This window comes from Leucopleurus acutus (assembly GCF_964270905.1).
Source record: "Leucopleurus acutus genome assembly, chromosome: X".
NCBI lineage: Eukaryota > Metazoa > Chordata > Mammalia > Artiodactyla > Delphinidae > Leucopleurus > Leucopleurus acutus.
Window position 1 is genome coordinate 41970480 of NC_139148.1, and position 27779 is coordinate 41998258.

Consider the following 27779-nt stretch of genomic DNA (forward strand, 5'->3'; position numbering starts at 1 on the left):
ATAGTTTAATGAATTTTGACAAATATGTATACCCATCACTCAAATTAAAATATAGACCATGTCCATCACCCTTGAAGGTTCCCGCTTAATCAGTCAATATCCTCCCCCTGAGGCAATCATTGTTAATATTTTTAATCCCTATAGATTAGCCCTGCTGGTCCTTGATTGTCATATAAATAGAATCATACGGTTTGTGTTTGGCTCTGTGTTTGGCTTCTATTTGTAAATTTTTGAGAGTCATCCAGGTTGTTTGTTCTACCAGTAGCTCTTTCTTTTTTATTGCTGAATATTCAATTATATGAATATGCTATAATTTGTTTATGCATTTACCTGCTGATGAACATTTGGAATGTTTCTAGTTTTTTTATCATGATAAATCCTGCTATAAATATTCTTGTGGAATTTTTCTGAGGACATATTGTTGTCATTTCTTTTTAGTATCTACCAAGGAATGGAATTGCCAGATTACAGGCCGGTGTATATTTAACTTTATTAGAAACTGCCAAACCAGGGACTTCCCTGGTGGGGCAGTGGTTAAGAATCCGCCTGCCAATGCAGGGGACACAGGTTCGATCTCTGATCTGGGAAGATCCCACATGCCGTGGAGCAACTAAGCTCGCACGCTACAACTACTGAGCCTGCATGCCCTAGGGCCCACGTGCTGCAACTACTGAGTCCGCACGCTTTAAGGCCCACGTGCCAAACCACTGAGCCCGCGTGCCTAGAGCCCATGCTCTGCAACAAGAGAAGCCACCACAATGAGAAGCCCGGGCACCACAACGAAGAGTAGCCCCTGCTCAACACAACTAGAGAAGGCCTGTGCACAGCAGCGAAGACCCAACACAGCCAAAAAAAAAAAAAAAAAGAAACTGCCAAACAAGTTTCCAAAGTGATAGTTCAGTTTTACATTTCTACCAGCAATTTTTCAGTTTTTTTTAATTTTAGCTTTAAAAGTGAGTGTATAGTGCTATCTCAGTGTAGTTTAAATTGCATTTCCCTTATAACTAATGATGTTGAACATCTTTTAATATGCTTTATTGGTATGTCTTTTTCATGTGTGTCTGTTCAAATATTTTGCCCATTTAAAAAAATTGGGTTACAGGCTTCCCTGATGGCACAGTGGTTGAGAGTCCGCCTGCCAATGCAGGAGACACGGGTTCGTGCCCCGGTCTGGGAGGATCCCACATGCCGCAGAGCGGCTGGGCCCGTGAGCCATGGCGGCTGAGCCTGCGCGTCCGGAGCCTGTGGTCCGCAACGGGAGAGGCCACGGCAGTGAGAGGCCTGCGTACCGCAAAAAAAAAAAAAAAAAAAAAAAAAAAAAATTGGGTTACATGTCTTTTTCTTTTTGCTTTGTAGGAGTTCTTTATACATTCTTAATATGAGTGTTTTGTATACATATTGCAAATATTTTCTCCCAGTCTGTGTCTTGGCTTTTTGTTTTCTTAATGACATCTTTTTTAAATTTTTATTTTATTGAAGTATAGTTGATTTACAATGTTGTGTTCAGCATTTCTGCTGTACAGCAAAGTGATTCAGTTATACATATATATATTCTTTTTCACATTCTTTTCCATTATGGCTTATCACAGGATATTGAATATAATTCCCTGTGCTCTACAGTAGGACCTTGTTGTGTATCCATTCTGTATGTAATAGTTTGCATCTGCTAACCCCAAACTCCCAATCCATCCCTCCCCCACTGCCCCTCCCCGTTGGCAACCACAAGTCTGTTCTCTATGTCTATGAGTTAATGACATCTTTTGATGAGCAGAAGGTTTAATTTTGATAAGGTCCCATTTATCAAAATTTTCTTTTGTGGTTGTTGCTTTTTGTACTATGTCAAGAAATCCTTGCTTGTCCCAGCATTGCAAAGATGTTCTCTTATGTTTTCTTCTGGGGCATTTTTAGTTTTAGTTTTTATGTTTAGGTCGATAATACAGTTTGAATTAATTTTTTGTTGACTTTTTCTGTCATTTGTTTTCTATTTCATTAATTTTTTTGATCTTTGCTAGTTCTTTTACCTTCTTTGGGTTCATTTGGTCTTTTACTTTCTAGCTCCTTGAGGTTAAATTTTAGGTCATTGATTTTAGACTCTTTTCTAATATAAGCATTTAAAGCTATAAATTTCCTTCGAAATTTATCTTTATTTGCTTCATGCAAATTTTGATTTTTTTTAGTAAGCAGCCTTCTAAGTTGGCTGTCAGTGATCCCCACTTCTCGGTATTCATACCCTTGTGTAATCCACTCCCCTTTGTATGTGGGCTGGACCTAGTGACTTGCTTCTAAGAAACCGAATAAGGTAAAAGTGTTGGGATGTCACTTATGTGATTAGGTTATAAAAGACTGTAACTTCCATCTTGCTGGCACTCTCTCTCTCTGGTTCTTCTTGCTTGCTGGCTTTGATGAAACAAGCTGCCATGTTGTGAACTTCCCTATGGAGAGATCCACGTGGCAAAGGACTGAGGGCAGCCACTGGCCAACAGTCAATAAGGAACTGAGTCACTCAGTACAACAGACCTCGAGAAACTGAATGTTATCAACAACCACTTGCCTGAGCTTGGAAGTGGGTCATTCCAAGTCAGTGTTCAAGATGGACGTAGCCCTGGCCAACATCTTGACTGCAGCCTTGTGAGAGACCCCAAGTGAGAGGACCTATTTAAGCCACACCCGGGCCCCTGACCCACTGTGAGATAATGGATATTGTTGTAACTCACTAAGTTTTAGGGTAATTTGCTATGCATCAAATAGAAAGCTAACACAGATTTTGGTACTGGGAGTAGGGTGTTGTCATAACACACCTAAAAATGTGGGAATATCTTTCAAACTTGGATGTGGGTGGAGGCTGGAAGGATTTTAAGGAGCATATTAGAGAAATCCTAAATTGCCTGAATAGACTATTAGTTGAAATTTGGACTATAGGATGCCGATGAAGGCTCAAAAGGAAGTGAAGGACATGTTTTGGAAACTGGAGGAGCTTATGTGATAGAAACTTAGCAACACTGTCATCTGCAGTTATGTGGAAAGTAGAGAATTGTGCTTCATGAACTTGGTGATCTATCTAATATTTCCAAGAAAAGTGTTGGAGGCATCAAGTTTCTTGCTGCTTTTAGCAAAATATGAAAGGAGATAAACTGAGAGAAAGACTGTCAAACACAAAGGATCCAGGACTTGATGGTTTTGAAAATTATTAGCCTCTTCAGATAGCACAAGATTCTAAAGTTAAGAAATAGCTCTGCGAAATTGAGCTATTTGTAATGAGGTGGATAGACCTAGAGTCTGTCATACAGAGTGAAGTAAGTCAGAAAGAAAAAGACAAATACCGTATGCTAACACATATATATGGAATTTAAGGAAAAAAATGCCATGAAGAACCTAGGGGTAAGACAGGAATAAAAACACAGACCTACTGGAGAACGGACTTGAGGACATGGGGAGGGGGAAGGGTGAGCTGTGACAGGGCGAGAGAGAGTCATGGACATATACACACTAACAAATGTAAGGTAGATAGCTAGTGGGAAGCAGCCACATGGCACAGGGATATCGCCTTGGTGCTTTGTGACCGCCTGGAGGGGTGGGATAGGGAGGGTGGGAGGGAGGGAGACGCAAGAGGGAAGACATATGGGAACATATGTATATGTATAACTGATTCACTTTGTTATAAAGCAGAAACTAACACACCATTGTAAAGCAATTATACCCCAATAAAGATGTTAAAAAAAATAGCTCTGAAACACTACCAGGAAAATATGATCTAGAAATAAAGCAAAAGATGTGACTATACAACCTTTTCTTAAGACCTCAGATCAGAGGACTAGAGCATTCAGCCACACAAAACTCCCCTTGAAGAGATTAAGAGTGCCTCACAGATCTCAATCAAGCAAGAGGGCCTCTAGGAAGCTTAAGAGTGTGTCCCTCAGCCCTCTCAGCAGGAGTCCAAGATAAAGAATGGCTTATCTCAAACAGATCTGTAGGTGCACTTTTCGTCTAAGGGAGTGAACCCAGTGAGATTCACAGACAACTCATAAAATTTTAGAGCAAATTATATGAACAGAAACACTACCACCTTAGACTTAAAGGGATAGAGACAATACAAAAATGGAAAGATGTCAGACCTTCAAAATTCTACCGGTAGGAAGCAGACTGAGAAAACTCTTCTGCTACCTTTCCTGAAATGCTACCTTTCAACCTTTCATGAAATAGGAAAGATGGCTCAGAGGGTGGGACCAGAAACACAGAGGGTAGAACCAAAAGCCATGAAGAACTTATCAAGGCACTCCTAGATTTGCCCAGCCAGATAAAACTTATTTTCTTCATCATTTAAAAACTTTGTAGTTTGTATTCTGTATTTTGACCTCTGTTTCTTCTGTTGAGCACTGAGTGGTCATTTTAATCACTGTTTCCCTGTATGTAATATGTCTTTTTTTTGTTTGTTTTCTGGCTGCTTTCTTTTCTTCTTTGGTTTTCATTAGTTTGACTACACTGTGCATAGGTGTGGTTTTCTGTGGATTTATCCTGCTTGAATCTGTAAATTTATGTCTTTTACCATATTTGGGAAGTTTCTGCCTCTTATTTTTTTATATAAATTTATTATTTATTTTTGTCTGCATTGGGTCTTCGTTGCTGTGTGCGGGTTTTCTCTAGTTGCGGTGAGCAGGGGCTACTCTTCGTTGTGGTGCATGGGCTTCTCATTGCAGTGGATTCTCTTGTTGCAGAGCACGGGCTCTAGGTGCACGGGCTTCAGTAGTTGTGGCACGCGGGCTCAGTAGTTGTGGCTCGCGGGCTGTAGAGTGCAGGCTCAGTAGTTGTGGCGCACGGGCTTAGTTGTTCCACAGCATGTGGGATCTTCCCGGATCAGGGCTCAAGCCCGTGTCCCCTGCATTGGCAGGCGGCTTCTTAACCACTGTGCCACCAGGGAAGTCCATGCCTTTTTTTTTTTTTTTTTTTTTTTGCGGTACGCGGGCCTCTCACTGTTGTGGCCTCTCCCATTGTGGAGCACAGGCTCCAGACGCGCAGGCTCAGCCGCCATGGCTCACAGGCCCAGCCGCTCCGCGGCATGTGGGATCTTCCCGGACCGGGGCACGAACCCGTGTCCCCTGCATCGGCCGGTGGACTCTCAACCACTGCGCCACCAGGGAAGCCCCACTTGGTTATTTTTTTAAATTGAGGTATAATTGACATATAACATTATATTAGTTTCAGGTATATAACATGATCATTCAATATTGTATATATTGTGAAATGATCACAATAAGTCTAGCTAACATCCATTACCATACATAATTACAAATATTTTCTTGTGATGAGCACTTTTAAGATTTACTTTCTTAGCAACTTTCAAATATGCAATACAGTATTATTAACTATAGTTATCATGCTGTATATTACATCCCCATGACTTATTTATTTTATAACTGGAAGTTTGTACCTTTTGACCCCTTCACGCATTTCACCCACCACCCACTCCTGCCTCTGGCAACCACCAACTCTTCTCTGTATCTGTGAGCTCTGTTTTCTGTTTTTCTTAGACTCCACATATAAGTGAGATCATATGGAATTTTCTTTCTCTGTCTGATTTATTTCACTTAGCATAATGCCCTCAAGGTCCATCCATGTTGTTGCAATGGCAATATTTCCATCTTTTTTATAGCTGAATAATATTCCATTGTGTGTGTATGTGTGTGTGTGTGTATGTGTGTGTGTGTATATACACACACACCACATTTTCTTTATCCATTTTTCCACTTATGGATGCTTAGGTTGATTCTATATCTTGGCTATTGTAAATAATGCTGCAGTGAACGTGGGAGTGCAGATATCTTTTTGATTTAATGTATTCATCTTCTTTAGATAGATACCCAGAAGTGGAAGTGCTGTGTCATACCTAGTTCTGTTTTTAATTTTTCGAGGAACCTCTATCTTGTTTTCCATAGTGGCTGCACCAATTTACATTTCCACCAACAGTGCACAAGGGTTCCCTTTTTCCTGTGTTCTCACTAACACTTGTTATTTCTTGTCTTTTTGATGATAGCCACTCTAACAGGTATGAGGTGATATCACATTGTGGGTTTGATTTGCATTTCCCTGATGATTAGTGATATTGAGCACCTTTTCTTGTACATGTTGGCCATCTGTATATCTCTTTGGAGAAATGTCTGTTCAGATCCTCTGCCTGTTTTTTAATCAGATTTTTTTGGGTTTTTTGCTGTTGAGTTGTATGCGTTCTTTATATATTTTGCATATTAACCCCTTATCAGATATATGATTTGCAAATTTTTTTTCCCATTCAGTAGGCTGCTGTGTCATTTTGTTGAAGGTTTCATTTGCTGTGCATAATATTTTTACTTTGGTATATTCCCACTTGTTTATTTTTGTTTTTTCTTGCCTTTGCTTTTGGTGTCAAATCCAAAAATTTATCTCCAAGACTTATGTCAAGGAGCTTACCACCTATGTTTTCATCTAGGAGTTGTATGATTTCTGATCTCATGTTCTAGTCTTTAATCCATTTTGAGTTATTTTTTGCATGTAGTATAAGATAGTGTTCCAGTTTCATTCCTTTGCATGTGGCTGTCCAGTTTTCCCAACACCATATATTGAAGAGACTGTCCTTTCCCCATTTTATGTTCTTGGCTCCTTTGTCATAAGTTAATTGACTGTATATGTGTGGGTTGATTTCTGGGCTTTCTGTTCTATTCTGTTGATCTGTATATTTGTTTTTATACCACAGTCGAGTTACTTAATACATTCATCACCTCACAGAGTTGCTTAGTTTGAGTGTGTGTGTGTGTGTGTGTGTGTGTGTGTGTGTGTGTGGTGAGAACACTAAAGTTAATTTTTGTATATGGTGTGAGATGTGGGTCAAGGTTTGTTTTTTTCCTCCAAAACTCATATCCATTTGTTCCAGCACAATTTTTAAAAAAGACTTTTCCTTTCCCCCTTTGGCACCTTTGTCCCTTTCCCCTTTGGCACCTTTGTCAAAAACCAGTTGTCCATATGTGTGCAGATCTGTTTCTGGATTCTCTATTCTGTTCCATTGATATATGTGTCTGTACTTAGATCAATACCACACTGTCTGATTATTGTAGCTTTAAAGTAAGTCTTAACATTGCATAGTATAAATCCTCCATGCTAATCCTTGCTTTGTGTATTCTAGTTCCTTTGCATAGCCATATAAACTTTTAACATCTCCCTGTCAATTTTTACCAAAAAGTTGACAAATAATTGGCTGAACAAGTAGAAGACAAATGAGTAAAGTGATATAAAATTTCAGCAGCACTCAATCAAGTTGATTTATATATTATAACTGCACCCACCAATAACTGAATATGCATTCCTTTCCAGGGACACATGAAACGTTCTTCTGGATAGAACATATGTTGAAATCATACAGAGTATGTTTTCTGACCACTATGGAATTAAATTAAAATTGGCCAAAAAAAAAGGCATCAAGAGAAAATGGCTATGTTTTTGAAGACTAAATGAAAGCAGCAGTAGAGGGAGCTATGTAAAGTGAAAAAAATGTACATTCTTCCTTCTAAAAGTTATAAAACACAAATTCCCATTAAAATGAGCAACAAAATAGGATCAAGTTCAAATCCTGTACGGAAATATTATTTTTAAAAATGAAAGACTGAGGGGCTTTCCTGGTGGCGCAGTGGTTGAGAGTCCGCCTGCCGATGCAAGGGACACGGGTTCGTGCCCCGGTCCGGGAAGATCCCACATGCCGCGGAGCGGCTGGGCCCGTGAGCCATGGCCGCTGAGCCTGCGCGTCCGGAGCCTGTGCTCCGCAACGGGAGAGGCCACAGCAGTGAGAGGCCCGCATACCAAAAAAAAAAAAAAGAAAGAAAGAAAGACTGAGTGTTGTACACAATGAATAGCAGAAATTTCCAATTAGATATTTGTATTCTGTACATTATGTATAAGTAGGTATTTAATAGGCATACCCTATGGGATATTATGGTAAAAGTTACTAAAAACAATTTTCTATCTCTTCCCTATCCCGCCATGCTGACCATGTCACCCTGAACGGGATTGTGTTGTTACAGGTGTCAGTGTCCTTTGAGGACGTGACTGTGGACTTCAGCAGGGAGGAGTGGCAGCAGCTGGATTCTACTCAAAGGCGCCTGTACCAGGACGTGATGCTGGAGAACTATAGCCACCTTCTCTCACTGGGTAAGCAGAGCCACTCTGTGAACCTACAAGGACCTTGTTATGGGTAAAATTGTGGCCCCCCCCCAAAGAAAATATGTTGAAGCCCTAACCCCCACTACTTCTGAATGTGACCTTATTTAGAAATAGGGTCTATCCAGAAGTAATCAAGCAAAAACAGGGTCATTAGATGGGCCCTAATCCAATATGACTGGCATCCTTATAAAAAAGGGACATCTAGACACAGAGACACAGAAACACAGAGGGAAGGCAATGTGAAGACATACAAGAAAAAGATGACCATGTGACTGGAGTGATGCATCTATAGGCCAAGAAATGCCTGAGGCCACGAGAAGCCAGGAGTGAGGCATGGAACAGTTCCCTCCCTAGCACCTTCAAAAAGAGCATGGCCCTGCTTAAACCTTGATTTTAGACTTCTGGCCTCCAGAACTTCAAGACAATAAATTTCTGTTGTTCTGAGCCACCCAGTTTGTGGTACTTTGTTACAACAGCCCTAGGAAACTAGCACAGCTTTCTGTACTGGGAAGCGGGGTGCTGCCGTAACAAATACCTACAAAATCCATGGAGGTGGCTTTGGAATTGGGCAATGGGTAGAGCCTGGAAAGATTTTCAGGTGCTTGATAGAAAATGTCTAGATTGCCTCAGAGAAACTGTTGGTAGAAATAGGAGTGTTAAAGGTGTTTTTGGTGAGGTCTCAGATGGAAGTGAGGAACATATAATTGGAAACTAGTGGAAAGGTGATTCTTATTATAAAGTGGCAGAGAATTTGGCTGAATTGTGTTCTCTTGGGTAGAAAACAGAAGTCGTGAGTGATGAATTTGGATATTTAGCTGAGGAGATTTCTAAGCAAAGTGTTAAAGGCAGGGCTTGGTTTCTGCTTCATACTTACAGTAAAATGCTAGAGGAAAGAGAAATTGAAGAAGGAATTGTTAGTAAAAAGGAACTAGAATATGAAGATTTGGAAAATTCTCAGCCTATCCATACTGTAAAATATAAGAAGGTGTACTCTGGAAAGAGCACCAAGGGTGTGGCTGGATAACCAGTTGCTAAAAAGATTAGGTATATGATTTGTGGATCCAGTCAACCATCTCAGAAGAAACGCTGCCAGCTTGGGCTGAAGAGGACGGAGGCAGGGAAAAAGGAAGGAAGGCTGGGGTTCTGGGATTCTACAGACAGGAAACAGTCCAGTAAAGCTATTTGGCTATGAACACCCTTCAAGAAAAGGGATGAATGTCCCCCAAAATGGTTCAGAAGCCAGCAGGGCTGTCACTGCCATCACAGGCCCAGAGGGCACAGACTGGGGAGATGCAGGGTGACTGGCTGTCACCTCTTTGTTTCCAGAAGGTGAGCCACCTAATTAGTTCCAGAGCTAAGAGGGCAGGGCCACCACCCAGGTGTGAGGTCGCCACATCTGATCTGAGGTCACACCTCTTAACATGCTCTCTTGAACTCTCTCTTCAACTTTCCCTTATGGTACTTGTTGACTATCAATTTTGAGCCAGTATTTAGCCTTAGACGGAGTTTACTACCCACTTTAGGCACATTCTCAAGGAACACGACTCTGGGAGGACCCAGTCTCAGTGCTCCAAGGGCGGCTCCTGGCCTCATACCATCCACAGGCTGGGCCTCCATCATAAGGCCTTGGGCCCCTTACGAGCAGCACTGGGAGGCAGGTGTTGCCCCTCCTTTTGTTTATGGAAGAGCCAGACACAAAAACTTACTCTTCAAGACCTTAGAAGGGATATCTCAACATGCCCCACACCACTGGACCCCTAGAAATTTCACTGCGATAGAAGGCCCCTAAATTTTTGTCAGATTTATTTCCCACCTTCTGCCACACAAATGTCTTATCCATAAGTCTAGAGTAGTTGCTCCTCCTTGCTCACTAGGTCTAATGAGCATAGTATCATCCGTGTAATGGACCGATGTGATGTCCTGTGGAAGGGAAAGTTGATCAAGATCCCTGCAGACTAAATTATGACATAGGACTGGAGAGTTGATCTGCCTCTGAGGTAGGACAGTGAAGGTGTATAGCTGGCCTTGCTAACGGAGAGAAAACTGCTTCTGCTGGTCTTGACTAACAGGTATTGTTTTTTAAAAAAGCATTTGCCAGATAAATAGCTACATACCCGGTATCAAGGAGTGTGTTCATTTGCTCAAGCAACAAAACCATATCTGGTACAGCAGCTGCTGTTGGAGTCACTAGCAGGTTGAGTTTATGATAATCCACTGTCTTCTGCACAGGCCAAATAGGCACGGTGAATAGGGATGTAGTGCAACCACCACCCTGCATCCTTCAGGTCCTTGATGGTGGCAGTAGTCTCTGCAGTCCTTCAAGAATGCGGTACTGCTTTTGGTTTACCATTTTCTGAGGTAGAGGCAGTTCTAGTGGCTTCCACTTGGCATTTCCCACCATAAAACGCCTCACTCCATAGGTCAGGAAACCAATATGGGGATACTGCCTGTTGCTGAGTATGTGTATTCCAGTTATGCATTCCTGGACCAGAGAAATAACCGCAAGATGGCTTTGGGGATCCACTGAGCCCACTGTGTGTGATGGACCTGAGCGAAAACTCCATTGATCACTTCACTTTTATAAGCCCCTACGCTGTCTGGTGGGCCACAGTGATGTTTTGGGTCTTTTGGAATTAGTGTCAGTTCAGTGCCAGGGTCCAGTGATATCTGGTAAGCCTCATTGTTTTTTTCCCCAACGCACAGGTACCCTGTAAAGGGCTATAGGTCCCTTTAGGGAAGGTTGGGAGAAAGGTTAGTAGTATAAATTTTTGGCAGTGTCATGGGTTCCTTCCTTCAGGGACCCAGCCTCCCCTTCATTCAAAAGTGTTCATTCCGGGTATATAAACTGGCTCAAGTCTGAGAATTGATTGAGGAGCCAGGACTCTGTGTTTTGATGTTTCAAGTTAGACCTCTGTTCACTTGACCTAGGACTCTTCTCCTTATACAGATCAAGTAAGAATTTAGTAGATTGCCCACCTATTTCTTTTCTAGGGATGTCAGGATCAACTAGCCAACCCCATAGATCTCTGTGAATTGGACTTTTTGTTTGTTTGTTTGTTTTTTTGGCAGCACAGAAAGTTTGTTTTATTTCTAATGTATATTAAAGACATGTATGCATTTTTTCCTATTTGACAATAGTATGGTATATGAGAAAGAAGTTTAAATCTTCACCCGGCCACTTGTTGAGTGAATAACTAAGCCTCTTACTAGCTATGTGATTTTGGAATTTTACCTCTCTGAGCCTCAGTTTCCTTATCTAAAGGGACTAAGAGGAGAGTTATTTTCAAGATGAAATGAATGAATTTATCTAAAGTGCCTAGGGCAGTGTCTGGTACATAATGAATACTCAGTATTCTTTTATTTCCCCTTTCCTTGCTCTTAATTTGTTGATATGTCTGTCTGTGAGCAGATGAGCCACTCTGTAACAGGTGTTATATTTAATGCTATTCCCCTATTCTCATACAGTGTTAGAAGGATAGAGAGGTATAGACATATAACACGTAAATATATGAGTATGTAGCATAGTTTCATAAATATCTGAAAACTGTTCTTTGCTAAATGTTCATATACTGTTTTTGTCCTGCTTTTCTTAGACTGTCCTAACTCTGCTGCCTTGAAAGAAGGTTATCTCTTAAATAATGGAACACTAAGATAAAGGTTTGTTTTGAAAGATGTCTGAAGTCTAATGAGTAGGAGAATGAATTAAAACAGTATTATAAAAATGTCTACTCTTATGTGTGAATCGGACTTTTCTGATTACTGCTTTGACCCTGTGGTAACCGCATCCACCTTGCATTTGACAACTCAATGCCTCTGTTTGGCCCCTGCCACCCCAGGATCCAATTACTCCCATTGCATTTAGGTTTCCCAGTTCACTGGCAGAAGTTCCCACTGAAATTTCTGACCTACAGCAAGGAGTTTGCAGCAAAGAGCAATCACAGATTACCCGGGGCCCCTTCACAAATTTATTAGTCACAGTCATCATGACAGGTGTGTCTCTGGACCCTCCCAGTGTGAGTGAGCAGACCTTCCACGATAAATCCACTCTAACATTCCAATCTCCCTAAGCCTTTGGATGCCTTCCTCTGTAGTACACCAAAGTAGTCCTGGCATTTCAGCTGCATTTAGTGTGGGCCATGTTTTGGTCCATGTTTCAACCAACCAGCCAAACACACTGTTTCAGCCCTTCCTAACCCCTCAAGTGGCAACATTACATTCAGAATCTGCTTAGTGTACACATATCAATAATTTTGGCCTGATCCAACTTCATGTTCTTTCCATTATCCCACACTCTTAATATCCATTTCCACACATATTCCCCAGATTTCTGTCCGTATAGATTGGACAAATCATGCAGTTCTTTTGGAGTATCTCACGCCTCCTCATGGGTCACACTCTGTACCTCACCCTTGGGCCTTGATGAGACTTAAGTCTAGTTATAGGTCTGGAAGCAAAGAAGGGTGGTAGGCATAGGTCCTGAGGGGAACCAGCAGTACCTTACAAGGCAAGTCCCTCAGGGGAGCCCACTGCAGGCTCCTCTGGCAGAGGAGGGTTAAACTTCTCAGTTGAGTTGAGGGTAAAAGAGCTGCTTCTACTGGCAAAGACTCATCTGAATTTAGAAGTTCAGTGTCCTCATATGTCTCCATTCCAGTTTTCAGGATCCCGTTCCTTCCTCATCAATGCTCTCCTTTAACAGCAGACACTCTGTGAAGTTGGGAATTCAATTTGTGTTGTAATTTAGCCACTCACAGGATGAGCCTCTGGGTTTGGTTTTCAGCCATCTCAGCTCTGCAGCTATAGGAGCTAAGGGTTACTTTCAGGACAGACAGAGAAATTTTCAGGTCACTTATGCGATGCATGATCTGGAAAATCAAATCCCTGAGCTCATCCTTTTCTTTCCCCACTTCATCCAGCGCAATTAGGAGTAACCAGGCAATCTTATTATACTTGGAAGTTTGACAAAAATTTCCAAGGTATCAAATACAAGGTTATCCAGAACCTCACTTCTTACAAGCATTTGATTAGGAGTATCCAGTGTTGATATTTTGCATATCTCTATTGCCATGTTACACCAGGGACTATTAGTGCCCTCCTTACTACTGAAATAGAGTCATTAGTGCTTTTGAATCTAATCAGAATAAGGAATCAATTCTAGAAATCCCATAATTAATTCAGAAAACTCATCCTTGAGATTCTGTTCCTCTAGAGCCACTCTCTATTATGGTTCTGCAGAGAAATAGAACCAATAGGATACAGGTATATACATATAGAGAGTATACACATACGTGCATGCGCACGTGTGTACATAACTACAGAGTAGGGGGGAGAGATATATTTTAAGGAACCAGCTCACCCAGTTGTGGGGACTGGCAAGTCTGAAGGGCAGGCCAGCAGGCTGGAAACTCAGGTGAGTTGATGTCGAACTTTTGAGTCTGAAATCCACAGGGCCGGCCACAGACTGCAAACTAGGCAGATTTCTTATGTCGCAGTCCTGAAGCAGAATTCCTTTTTCCACTACCCCGTTTTTTGTTCCCTTTGCTCTCAGCAAGCACCTCAGCTGGTTGTGGTTTTTTACCAAGTGGGATGACCCAAAACTTTATTCCTGAAGGGTCTGGCCCATCAGTAGTGCTGCCTGAGTTGAATTGTTGTAGTTTTCCATTGACTTTAATCACAGGGCATGATAGTATGCCTTATGGGGTCTCCTGTATTCTAGACATACTCTTCTTTACCTCCATCATGATGTAGCAGTCCAGTTTCCCCTTGGTGGTCAAGATCAACCACCACAGCCAGCACAGTAACTCCCTTCTTTGCCTGTTGATTCAGGGACATGAAAAGACCAAGATGTCCAGGTGGCAGACTTAACTTCCAGTTCAAGGGAATCATTGTTGTGTCTCTCGGTGGAAGTGTTCCTCCCTTTGGAACTAAAACATATAGAACAGCAGAGCATAAGGTTGCCGGTACAGGAAGCAAAATTTTTGCTAATGGGTCACTAGTGGTAATAGTAAGTGGTGCCACTCCTGGCCCGGGGCTGAGTGGGTGGGGCTACCACCCTCGTGGGCTTGGAGGACAGAGTGTTGTACCAATGAGAATTATTGTGAAGCCTTAAAATCTAATGGAATTTGCCCTGCTAGGTTTCAGACTTGCTTGAGACCTCCCATCCCTTTTTAAATTCTAATTTCTCCCTTTTGGAATGGGAGTATCATCTATCCTCTGCCTGTCCCACCACTGTATTTTGGAAGCAGATAACTCATCTGTTTCCACAGGTTTGCATGGAGAGGAATGTTGTCCCAGAATGACTCATACTCAAGTCTCACCTGTAAGATTTGGATGATTTAGATGATGTGATTTGAGACTTTGAGTTGATGTTTAGATGAGATTTTAGACGTAAGAGTTGATGCTGGGATGATTAAGACTTTGGGGGATGCTGGGATGGGGTTAGTGTATTTTGCACATGGGAAGGACATGAATTTTGGGGCATCAGAGGGCCGGCTCTTACGGGTTGAATTGTGTCCCCTCAAAAAAATATGTTAAAATCTTAACCCCCAGTACCTCAGAATGTGCCCTTATTTGCAAGTAGTAATCTTTACAGAGGGGATCAAGTTAAGATGAGGTCATTGGTGTGGGCCCTAATTGAGTGGTATCCTTACAAAAAAGGGAAATTTGGGCACTGAAATAGGCACACATAGAGGGAAGACAATGAGAAGAGACGCACAGGGAGAAGACAGCCATGCGACTGGAGTAAAATGCGTTTACAAGCCAAGGAATGCTAAAGATTTTTGGCAAGCACAAGTGCTAGAAGATGCAAGGAAGGATTCTCCCCTATATCTGCCAGAGAGAACATGACCCTGCTAACACCTTGATTTGAGATTTCTAGCCTCCAGAAATATGAGACAATACCTTCCTATTGTTTTAAGCCACCCAGTTTTCAGTACTTTGTTAGAGCAGCCCTAAGGGAACTAACACAGAACCTCAGAGAGGCTGCTTCCATCCTCAGCTGCTGAGTGCTCTGGGGCATCTGAAATGTGTGATGGTGTCATCCTTGATTGGTCTGAGATTCTTCATTCCCTTTGCACCTTTGCGCTTATTACTCTTGTCCTAATGAAATGTGGTCACTTTTCCAAAGAACAAATGGAAAGCAATTAGCTGGACCCCATTTTCTATCATTTCCTGTTAACAGGGTGTGAAATTCCCAAGCCTGAGGTCATCTTCAAGTTGGAGCAAGGAGAGGAGCCTTGGACGTTGGAGGAGGAAACCCCACATCAGAGCTGCTCAGGTGAGCGAGTGTGATCCGGGCAGAAGGGAGACATGGAAATACTTGAGGCTGATACTTGTAAAAGGCTATGATTGCTACCCTTTTTTTTTTTAACATCTTTATTGGAGTATAATTGCTTTACAATGGTGTGTTAGTTTCTGCTCTACAACAAAGTGAATCAGCTGTACATATACATGTATCCCCATATCTCTTCCCTCTTGCGTCTCCCTCCCTCCCACCCTCCCTTCCCACCCCTCTAGGTGGTCACAAAGCACCAAACTGATCTCCCTGTGCTATGCGGGTGCTTCCCACTGAAGGTTCAAAACTTTAGAGACTTCTTGAAAATAGATAACATTGGCCTCTCTGGTACCAAATTGCTCTCTCCCTTTATTTCCCTTACTGTTATCAACTGTCTTCTTGGCTTGGCTTTCCTCCAGGAGGATTGCTGCAATATGTATAGTCTCGATCATATGACAGGCTTCCTCAGTATGGATCTGGTTTTCTTGGATATTCTCTCCTTCCATCACATTTTTATGCTTTAGTACCGAAACCCCACTCCCAGGGTCTTAGATCCTTATCATATACATTCAGGTTTTAATGGATTTACCATCTTTGAAGATCAGTTGGTTGCCTCACTCCTGTTCTCCCTGGTGCCCTTTCACCTTCTTCTCCATCTCATTTTCATCTTCTCACTCTAAGATACCAATAAACTGTCATCTACAACCAGCCTCACCTTCTTTTCTCTTTGTAGGTATTGCCTTTAGATTCCTCACTTCTCTCCATCTTCCCTATCTCACGCCTCTCTCCCACCTTCTGACTTTATGATCCCTGTCACCTAGCATTTTTTCTTTTAAAATCAGCTTTATTAAGGTATAATTTACATACCATAAAATGTATCCATTTTAAGAGTACAGTTTCCTGAGTTTTGACAAAGGTACACACTGATATAACCACCACCCCAATCATGACATATTACATTCCATCACACAGAATGCACCTTCATGCCCCTTGAAGTTAATACTCAACACCACTTCGGCCCCAGGCAACCATTGGCATGCTTTTTGTTATTATAGATTAGATTTGTCTTTATTAGGGTTTCATATAAATGGAATCATACTGTATATACCCTTTGGCGTCTGACTTTATTTGTTCAGCATAATGATTTTGCAATTCATTCATGTTATTGAGTGTATCACTAATTTGTTCCTTTTAAATAGTGAATACTATTCCGTGGTATGACTATACTGTAATTTGTTTATCTCTATACCTGTTGATGACAGGTGGTCATTGTTTGGTTATTATGAATAAAGCTGCAGTGAACATTCTGATATGTCTTTGTGTGAACATATGTTTACATTTCTCTTGCATAACTCACCTAGGAGTGGAGTTGCTGGTATAATATAATCAGTGTTTGCTTACCTTTCTTATAATTTCTTATAATTGCCAAACTGTCTTCCAAAGTGGCTGTATTATTTTACATTCCTAACAGCAATACATGAGAATTTCTGTTGTTCCAAATCCTCACCAACACTTGCTATCATCAGTCTCTTTAATCTTTGCTATTATAGTGGATGTATGAGTTTAAGTTGCATTCCTCTGATGAGTAATGATGTTAAGTATCTTTTCATGTGCTTATTGACCATTTGTACATTTTTGTGAGTTGTCTATTCAAATATCTTTCCCATTTTTTATTGGGTTGTTTGTCTTCTTTGTATTGAGTTTTAAGAGTTGTTTATATTTGCTCTATACAACTCCTAAGCCAGATATATGTATCACTGATATTTTGTTCCAATCTGTGCCTTGCAATTTTTTAAAATATTTTTTTAACTTTTATTTTATATTGGAGTATAGCCAATTAACAATGCTGTGATAGTTTCAGGTGCACAGCAAAGTGACTCAGCCATACATATACATGTATCCATTCTCCCCCAGCCTCCCCTCCCATCTAGGCTGCCACATAACATTGAGCAGAGTTCCCTGTGCTATACAGTAGGTCCCTGTTGGTTATCCTTTTTAAATATAGCAGCGTATACATGTCAATCCCAAACTCCCTAACTATCCCTTCCCTCCACCCTGCCCCCCACTGGTAACCATAAGTTCATTCTCTAAGTCTGTGAGTCCGTTTGTGCCTTGCAATTTTATTTTCTTACGTTGCCTATCAAAAGGCAAATATTTTAATTTTGATGGAGTCTAATTTATCATCTTTTTCAAACTTTTAGTATTTTTTGTGATCTGTTTAAGAAATCTTTGCCTACTACAAGGTCACAAAAATTTTCTCATATTTTCTTCTATAAGTTTTATTATTTTAGCTTTTTCAGTTTAGGTCTATGATCCATTTTGTGTGTTTAATGTAAGGATTGATGTTCATTTTTTTCAATACCACATTCAGTTGTTCTAGAACCATTTGCTGAAGAGACTTTTTTCCCACTGAATTTCCTAGGCACATTTATTAAGATCAATTGATTTCATATATGTGAACCTATTTCTGGATTCTCTATTCTGTTCAATTGATCTATATGTCTTTCTGGTTTAAAATGAAGGTTTTATTATTATTTATGTATGGTGAGGTCAACAGATCCAGAGACAACTGCCATTGAAAATAGTTTGTAACTCACAGTTCTCAAGAGGAGGAGGCATGCCACACCACGTAGGGTCACACCAGGGAGCACCAGGGTCAATCACGAGGTAGAATTTGTGAGGAGGAAGCATGGGCAAGAGACTTTATTGTGATTTTCATGGAAATAATGGGTGAGCCAGAGTAATCAGGCTGGGGAGGTTTAGAATTAGCTAGTTTGAGTAATTTCAGCTGGCTCTGGGGTGTAGGGAGTTGCCTGGTACCCAGCCCTGAAGTGATTTGGGCATGGGGCTAGTGGCTCAACCTGTGAGATCGTGATGAAGGAGATAATTGGTGGATATGGGCTCTGGATTGGTTGTTTTGCATATGAAAGGTACGTTAAAGGGAAGTCATTTACTGCCTCTAGGAAATAACTAGGCCTGGGAGGGGCAGTCTCTCCAGGATCAGCAAGGCATCAGATGCCAGAGCATCAAGAATACAGAAAATAAGAAAATATAGTTAATACACTGTCCTTTTGCCAGACCCATACTTAATTACTGTAGCTTTTATAATGAGTCTTGAAGTCAGGTAGGGTAAGTTCTCCAGCTTGGCTTTTTAAAAAAATTACTTTAGCTCTTCTAGGTCATTTGCATTTCTATATAAATTTTATAATCAGTTTGTAATTTTTTTGAAAAAGCTTGCTGGGATTTTGGTATTAATTCTGTAGATCAATTTTAGGAGAACTGACATCTTAATAATATTGAGCCTTTGAATCCATGAATATGACAACTTCCTACATCTATTTAGACCTTTGATTTCTTTCAGCAATGTTTTATAGCTTTCTGTTTAGAAGTTTTATGTATCCTCCATTAAATTTATCCCTAAGTATTTAATGTTTTTTGATACTATTATAAATGGCATTGTGTTTTTTTTATTTTCAGGTTGTTCATTGCTAGTATAAATTGCTAGTGATTTATTTTTGTATGTTGACTTTGTATCCTGAGGCATTTCTAAATCCACCTATTAGTTTTCTTGTAGGTTCCTTGGGGTTTTTCATGTAAGTAATCATCATCACTTTAAGGGCACTTTTACTTCTTCCTTTCCAATCTCATGGTTTTTATTTCTTTTCCTTTCCTTATTTCACAGTCTAAGACCTTTAGTTTGATGTTGAATAGAAGTGTTGAGCATGGGCATGCTTGCCTTGTTCTGATATTTGGGGCAGAAAGTTCGTACCATGAAGTATGATGTTAGCTGTAGGTTTTTTGAAGCTGCCCTTTATCAGGTTATGTAAGTTCTTTCTAATCCTAGCTTATTGAAGAGGTTTTCTCTTATCATGGTTACATATTGTATTTTGTCAAGTGCTTTTTCTTCATCTTATTAGAGTGATCATATGATCACTTTTATTTTGTTAATATGTGAATTTATTTATTGATTTTCAAATGTTAAATTGACCTTGCATTTTTGAGATAAATACTAGTTGATTTTGATTTACTACCCTTATTATATCAATGCATTGTTGGATTCTATTTACTGATTTTTAAAAAAATATTGGCATTTTTCATGAGTGATATTGGTTTGTAGTTTTCTCTTCTTTTGCAATATCTTTGTCAGGTTTCAGTATTAGGGTTATGCTGGCCACAAAAAAAAATGAGTTGTGAAGTTTTCCCTTCTCTATTATCTGAAATAGTTTGTGTAAGATTGTTACTTTTTTTACTGTTTCATGGAATTCACCAGTGAAACCATCGGGCTTGGAATTTTCTTGATGAGAAAGTTTTAATAACAAATTCAATTTCTTTAATAGACATAAGGCTATTCAGATTTTCTGTTTCCTCTTTTGTCAGACATAGTAAGTTGTATTTTTTAAGGAATTTGTCTATTTCCTTTATGTTGTCTAATTTAATTCTGTTGTGGTCTGAGAAAAGAATATATTTAGCTGTTGATGGGTGTTGTGTACTAATATTGTATATATATATATATATAAAATCTATATATAGATTTAAAGTTGTTGTGTGTTGTTGAGATCTGTTGCTTTATGGAATTATATTCTACTTTTTCAATCAATTATTTGTAATTATAGGGGATAAAAACTGACAAGGAGATTTTAAAGTTTATATGGATATACAAAGGACCTAGAATAGCCAACACAGTCTTGAGAAAGAAGAAAAAGTATGAAAGATTTACACTACCTAATGTTCAGATTTACTATAAAGCTACAGTAATTCAGACAGTGTCGTATTGGTGTAAGGACAAACAGATATATAAATGGAACAAAAGAGAGTCCAAAAAGAGACCCACATGTATATGGACAGCTGAGTTTTGAGAAAGGTGCAAATACAATTCAGTGGGAGAAAGGAACATCTTTTGAACAAATTGCACTTGAACAAATGGATATTAGTATCAAATGGAAGGAAAAAACCTTGACCCAAACCTCACACTATATACAAAAATTAACACGAGCCATAGTAGGACTGAATTGTTTCCATTGGACCAACCCATCTAACAGATCAAAACTGTTAATTCTATCCATCTCTTTTTTTTTTTTTTTTTTTTCGGTACGTGGGCCTCTCACTGTTGTGGCCTCTCCCATTGCGGAGCACAGGCTCCAGACGCACAGGCTCAGCAGCCATGGCTCACAGACCTAGCCGCTCCGCGGCATGTGGGATCTTCCCAGACTGGGGCACGAACCCGTGTCCCCTGCATTGGCAGGCGGACTCTCAACCACTGTGCCACCAGGGAAGCCCCCAAACTGTTAATTCTGGAAAATATATTTTAAAAACTACTGAAGACACTGGAGAGTGACCAAAAGAACATTTTTCTAGGTCATCATATATTGAGTAATTTTGGATTGTATCTTGAACATTATCAGTGTTATGTTGTAGTAACACTATATTCTGTTACACTGTTCTGCGTTTTCTCACAGTAGGCAATTAACCAGGTTATACTCAAATCGGAGATGCTGTCTCACCTAAGGTGGATAGCAACTCAGATCTCTGTTCAGACTTCCTCTAACTTCTGACTTCTCTCCAAAATCTGCTTGCTTTTATTCAGTCTACCAATACATATTTTGTTTTGTTTCTCTAGAGCTTACAGTTACTGTCTGTAGAAGAATTTTTGTTTAGGAGGTTACTTCTCCATACTAGAAGTGGAACTCTTACAGTTGATCCTTGTACATTTACCCTGTATTCTGAGACCTTGCTAATAAATTCACTCATTAATTCTAGTGAGTCTTTTTGTAAATTCCTTAAAATTTTCTGTATCCATTGTCATGTCTTTTTATCATTTCCTTTTTAGTCTGCATGCCCTTTATTTTTATTTTATCTTGTCCCCAATCTGAAGGCAAAGTCTTTCAGTCTTTCAGCATTAAGAATATTAGCTGTGGTTTTCCTTAATTAATTTGTGGCAATTTATTTTTATTCCTAGTTTGAAGAGTTTTTAACATGAATGGATATGAGATTTTCAAAATGCTTTTTCTGCATTTATTGATATGAACATTTTATTCTGGTAATGTGATGAATTTCACTGATTTTCAGATGTTAAACTGACCTTGCATTCCCAGGATAAACCTTACTTGATCATGATGTATTATCTTCTTTCATGTATTTCTTGATTCAATTTGCTAGTATTTGGTAAGGGTTTTTATCTCTTATGTTTCTGAGAGATATTAATCTTTAGTTTGGGGGGATTTTTTTCATCTTTGATTTCAGTATCATGTTAATGCTAACCTCATAAAATGAGTTGAAATTCCATGCCTGCTCTGTCTTCTGGAAGAGTTTGTGTAAAATTGCTATATTTGCTAGGATTTTTCAAAGTTCACTCCTCTGTTCGGTGATTTTGTATAAGATTGCTTTAAATTTTATAATTTTTCCTTAAATATATGATAAAATTTACCAGTGAACTCATCTGGGTCTGAAGTTTTCTTTGTGGGATTATCTTTAATTTCAAATTCAGTTTCTTTAATAGATATAGGAATGTTCACATTTTCTATTTCTTCTTGTTTTGATAATTTTTCTTTCAAGGAGTTTGTGCATTTTATCTAAGTTGTCAATATTTGACATTCAGTTGTTTCATAATATTCCTGTATTATCATTTTAATGTCTGTTGTATCTTCAGTAATGTGCCCTCTTTCTCTGAAATTGATAAAATTTCAATTCAACAGGATTACAAAAATATAAATTTGTATGCACTTAATAACATAGCCTCAAAATATATACAGAAAATATGGATTATACTAAAAGGAAAGATAAATACACAATCATAGTTGGAGATTTTGATATGCCTATCTCAGTAATTGATTTTTATCTGTTTACAGACAAAAGAGTCTGTAAAGATGTAGAGGATTTGAACACAATAAACCAGTATGACCTAACTGACATACATAGGTCACTCCATCCCACAACTGTAGATTACACGTTCTTTTCAAGTGCATGTGGCACACTGACCAAAATAGACCCTATTTTGGGACATAAAGCTAATTGCAACAAATTTCAAAGGATTGAAATCATACATTATATGTTCTCTAGTTATTGTTGAAATAAATCAAAACTCTGAACAGAGAGACAATTAGAACATATCCAAATGTTTAGAAAGTAAGCAGCATATATACACATAGCTCATAAGTCAAAGAAAAAAACCACAGTGGAATTAGAAAATATTTTGAGCAGAATGATAATGAAGATATGACACATCAGGGCTTCCCTGGTGGTGCAGTGGTTGAGAGTCCGCCTGCCGATGCAGGGGACACGGGTTCGTGCCCCGGTCCGGGAAGATCCCACATGCCACGGAGCGGCTGGGCCCGTGAGCCATGGCCGCTGAGCCTGTGCGTCCAGAGCCTGTGCTCCGCAATGGGAGAGGCCACAACAGTGAGAGGCCCGCGTACCGCAAACAAACAAAAAAAAAATATGACACATCAGAACTTGTGGGATGAAGCTGAAGTACCACCCAGATAGAAATTTATTGCTTTATATCAAGATGGTAGAGTAGGAAAATCCTGAGCTCATCTCCTCCCACAAACACACTTAAATTACAGCTACACAGAGAACAACTAACTATCTTCGAGAATGACATGAAGACTAGCAGAACAGATTTTCTACAACTAAGGATATAAAGAAAAGGCCACATTGAGATATGTAGTAGGGTCAGAGACACAGTCTATTCAGAACCCACACACCCAGTATGATGACCCACAAGCAAGAAGGTATCATAACTGCAGAGGTCCCCCTTGAAAAGTGAGGGGTCCAAGCCCCACGTTGCACTCTCCAGCCCAGGATACCTGCACTAGGAAGACAAGTCCCCCAACATCTGGTTTTGAAAACCAGTGGGGCTTACATCTGGGAAAGCTGGAGGGCTGTCAGAAACTAAGACTCCACTCTTGAAGGGCTCACATACAGACTTACTCTCTCTGAGTCCCATTGCAGAGGTAGCAGCTTGAAAGTGCCTGGGTTATACGAGAATGAGATTCACTGACTAATTTTAGAGCATGTGCCAGAGGGGCAGGGATTTAGTGGAACTTTCTCTAAGGACAGAAGTGCTAGTGCATTTTTTTTTACTCTCCTTCCACCTAGCTGGCCTGGTGCTGGCAGGTACCATTTCTGTCACTCTCCCACTCTCCATTAGCCTCACTAACACCATGCACCCAGTGTTCCTCTAAGGACCCACCCCACTCCACCCAGTGGGCAGCCTCAGCTGGCCCCAGTGCCCCCCCAAAGTGGGTCCTGCTCCAGGGGGCCATTCCACCCTCCAGCATGCTCACAGCAATCATGGCCCAACCACAACAGGTGAGTACATGCAGCCCACACAGAGGATACCCCTGGAGCACCTGGTTCTGGTGACCAGGGGGGATTGTATCACTGGATATTAAGAAGATATTATGATGAACTTTATGCTAACAAATTTGATAACTGAGACGAAATGGACACAGTCCTAGAAAAACACAAGTTATAAGAAATGTCACAAACAGAAAGAGAAAAATTTTAGTAGTCTTTTTATCTATTAAAGAAGTTTAACCTAGAATTTAAAACCTCTCTCCATTGGTAAATTCTTCCTGTCGTTTAAAGAAATAATACCAGTATCGTACAAGTTCCTTTGGAGAACAACAAAAACAAAAAAATAATATTTTCCACCTCATTTGATAGTAAATTGAACTATATTAGAATAAAAAATTACTCTTCTTGCAAAGGTATCATCATGGTCAGAATGGTGGTCACCTCTGGAGGTCAGTAATTCACTGGGAAGGACCACAAGGAAACTTCCTGGGATAATTAAAATATTTTATATTTTCATCTAGGTGGTGGTTACATGGGGTATAATATGAAAAAACTCATGAGTTCTACATTTAACATCTGCATTTTACTGTATAGAAATTATACCTCAATAAATGAAGAATTTCTTATGCAGATCATCTCATGAGCCTGTGAGATTACTCCTTGGAGATATTTATATAGGAATGGTATTGCTTGATCATTGGAGTATACATGCTGTACACAAGTGTGCCCATTTCACCACATCTATGCCAGTACTTGGCATTACCCAGATTTCTTATTTTGTGGCCAATCTAATGGATGTAAAGTGGTATTGTGGGATTTTTCCCCTTTTTAATATCTGTTATCCATTTGGGTTTCCTCTCCTGTGAATTTCTTGTTCCTATTATTTTATCTTGTCTAACCATATAGTTTTTTCTATTCTTGACTTGAACCTAATTTGGTCACTTCCTTTTCCATTGAGCCTTTTCCCCCCACTGAGATGCCACTGGCTATGGATGTTGTTTACTGGCTTCTGGATATTTGTTCCCGTAGTAATTAATTCAAAAGATTCTGAACACTTAAGCTTTTTATTTGTATTCTTAAGAGTTCCATATTGGCACCACTAGTTGCTATATTATAACTGGGCTTTAGTACCACACTTACCTACATATTAGACAATTCCCACAGAATATTCTACTTTATTCATCCTTACTTAGTATGTGAGAAATTGGCATTATCATTGCCCAAATCAGGAATCTTCAACATTCCAAACTTTGTCAGATTCTGCTGTTTCTTGTTTCTTCCCTCTTAGCTATCTTCTCCTACTCATTACTCTGCAATTCCTTTTTTTTCTTTTTAAAAGAATACTATTTAGATATCCTCTCATCTTAACTCCTAGTATCATCACCTAGAGCAAGTCTGTATTTTCTTATGCTTGGATTTGCAGATTCCATTCTTGTTTCTAGTTCATCTTAAATGCCACTGATAGATTTCATTACCTGAGACACTGCATTTTTCTTTGCCATTAGCTTTATGAAGTAAAGCTATTAATATTAAATATTAACTTTTTTGCAGTCCAAATGATTTTATTTTTTAAAATTTATTTTATTGAAGTATAGTTGATTACAACATTGTGTTAATTTATGCTATATAAGACAGTGATTGTTATACATATATACTTTTTCATATTCTTGTCTATTATAGTTTATCACAGGATATTGAATATAGTTTCCTGTGTCAATTACTCCATGTTATATAATACATGACCAGTAGCTCTTCTCTCAGTGCCACCTACAACATGGCCATTTATTTCCAATAAAAGTTGTATCTGTGCAGTTTCCTTAATTCATGCTTTCCTCAGATTTTCACCTTGTCTTTAATGCCTACCAAATATAAAGTTCGTCTCTGCATCTAGGCTCTTTATTATTTTGTGCTTTGCCTATCTAGGCAATAGATACTTTCATTTTGTTTCATCTCAGGTTATCGTCTATTACATAAAACTCCCCTTACCTACTCCAAAGTAATTGCTCTTTTCCGTTTCTGTTCCCCCAACACTCAGATGCTTCTGCCCCTAGTAATTTTGAAAGTCCCTGAAAATAAGAGCCTGTATCTTATTTTCATTATCCAAATACTAAGCACAAAGAAAATACCAATATTAACTAAACAAATTTGTGGGGGACAAGAATATGAGTATTTTGCTCTATTTCAGAAGGGTTTTTAAAAGTTCTACTAAGAGGAATTCAATGGAACATAGACTGCAATTGGAAAGTAAAGACAATGGAATCAAATATTTAAAAGTTTACTGTCTATGCATTGTTTCTATTTTTAAAACATTATTTATTTTGGCTGCTATTAGTCTATTAAAATGATTAGCAAAATGAATAGCACATAGGGTGTCTGCTTCTGAGGTTCAGAAAAAAGTCTCACTAACAATATGATCAGATTAATTTTCAAAATAAAAGACTCAAACTATTTGATGAAGCATACATACATTTTTAAATGGCACAAAAGAAGATGCTAAGCAGGAATGGAGGAAGAGGATATGAACATGTCATTTTATTTGGGAATAAAGTGAACTTTTGTGAGGCATTTTTTTGAGTGGCAAAGAGAATGCCAGCTTGCATGTACAGTTCTTTCTAGACTGATGACTCTCCATTTATGTACTGTTCATTGAATATATGGGCTCAGGAAAGGTGTAGAGAAGCTTTCTATTGCAGGAGCAAATTTTTTACAATGAATATTGGTGCTGGTGATCTAAATATTGTCCAATACAGCAGAGGGTTAGAAGTTAAGTTCTATTTATGTTAGACATTTTATATACATTTAAGTGTTAAGTAAAGTGAGAAGTGAAGCCACTGCTAAAACCAAGCCTAGGAATCCAGGGGTTAATAACTTACAAATAAAGTAAAGCCAAATGTGTGAGAATAAAATGCAACTTAAGAATAAGAGGAGGGGGCTTCCCTAGTGGTGCAGTGGTTGAGAGTCCGCCTGCCGATGCAGGGGACATGGGTTTGTGCCCCGCTCCGGGAAGATCCCACATGCCGTGGAGCAGCTGGGCCTGTGAGCCATGGCTGCTGAGCATGCACGTCCAGAACCTGTGCTCTGCAAAGGGAGAGGCCACAAAAGTGAGAGGGCCGCATACCGCAAAAAAAAAAAAAGAATAAGAGTAGGAAGAGGCCTTCAAGATCGTGGAGGAGTAAGACGTGGAGATCACCTTCCTCCCCACAAATACATCAGAAGTACATCTACATGTGGAACAACTCCTACAGAACACCTACTGAACGCTGCCAGAAGACCTCAGACTTCCCAAAAGATATATATTATTTTCCTTTTTCCCTTGCAAAAATTCCCTTGCAAGTGTGTATGTGTATGCTTCTTTGTGTGATTTTGGCTGTATAGCTTTGCTTTTCCATTTGTCCTAGGGTTCTGTCTGGTTGTTTTTTTTTTACACTATAGTTTTTAGCACTTGTTATCATTGGTGGATTTGTTTTTTGGTTTGGTTGCTCTCTTCTTTCTTTTTTATTACTTTTTAATTTCTTTTAATTTTTAATAGTTTTTAAATTTTTTATTTTAATTTAATTTTATTTCTTTCTTTCTTTCTTTCTTTTTTCCTCCCTTTTCTTCTGAGCCATTTGGCTGACAGGGTCTCGGTGCTCCGGCAGGGTGTCAGTCCTGTGCCTCTGAGGTGGGAGAGCCGAGTTCAGGACGTTGGTCCACCAGAGACCTCCCAGCTCCATGTAATATCAAATGGCGTAAGCTCTCCCAGAGATCTCCATCTCAATGCCAAGACCCAGCTCCATTCAACGACCAGCAAGCTACAGTGCTGGACACCCTATGCCAAACAACTAGCAACACAGGAACACAATCCCACCCATTAGCAGAGAGGCTGCCTAAAATCATAATAAGGTCACAGACACCCGAAAACACACCACCAGACAGGGTCCTGCCCACCAGAAACACAAGATCCAGCCTCATCCACCAGAACATAAGCACCAGTCCCCTCCACCAGGAAGCCTACACAACCCACTGAACCAACCTTAGCCACTGGGGGCAG

At 39.6% G+C, this 27779-nt stretch overlaps 1 protein-coding gene across 1 annotated transcript in view; it reads left to right on the forward strand.

The window, feature by feature from the left end:
- Positions 1 to 27779, forward strand: part of LOC309978556 (uncharacterized protein) — a gene marked incomplete at its 3' end in the record, with an annotated part of 64032 nt that overhangs the window by 27600 nt on the left and 8653 nt on the right. Inside the window, exons 3-4 of the mRNA XM_082865092.1 lie at positions 8043 to 8169; positions 15359 to 15454. Of these exons, the coding sequence (XP_082721218.1) occupies positions 8043 to 8169; positions 15359 to 15454 (223 nt within the window). The remainder of the gene's footprint in view (positions 1 to 8042; positions 8170 to 15358; positions 15455 to 27779) is intronic.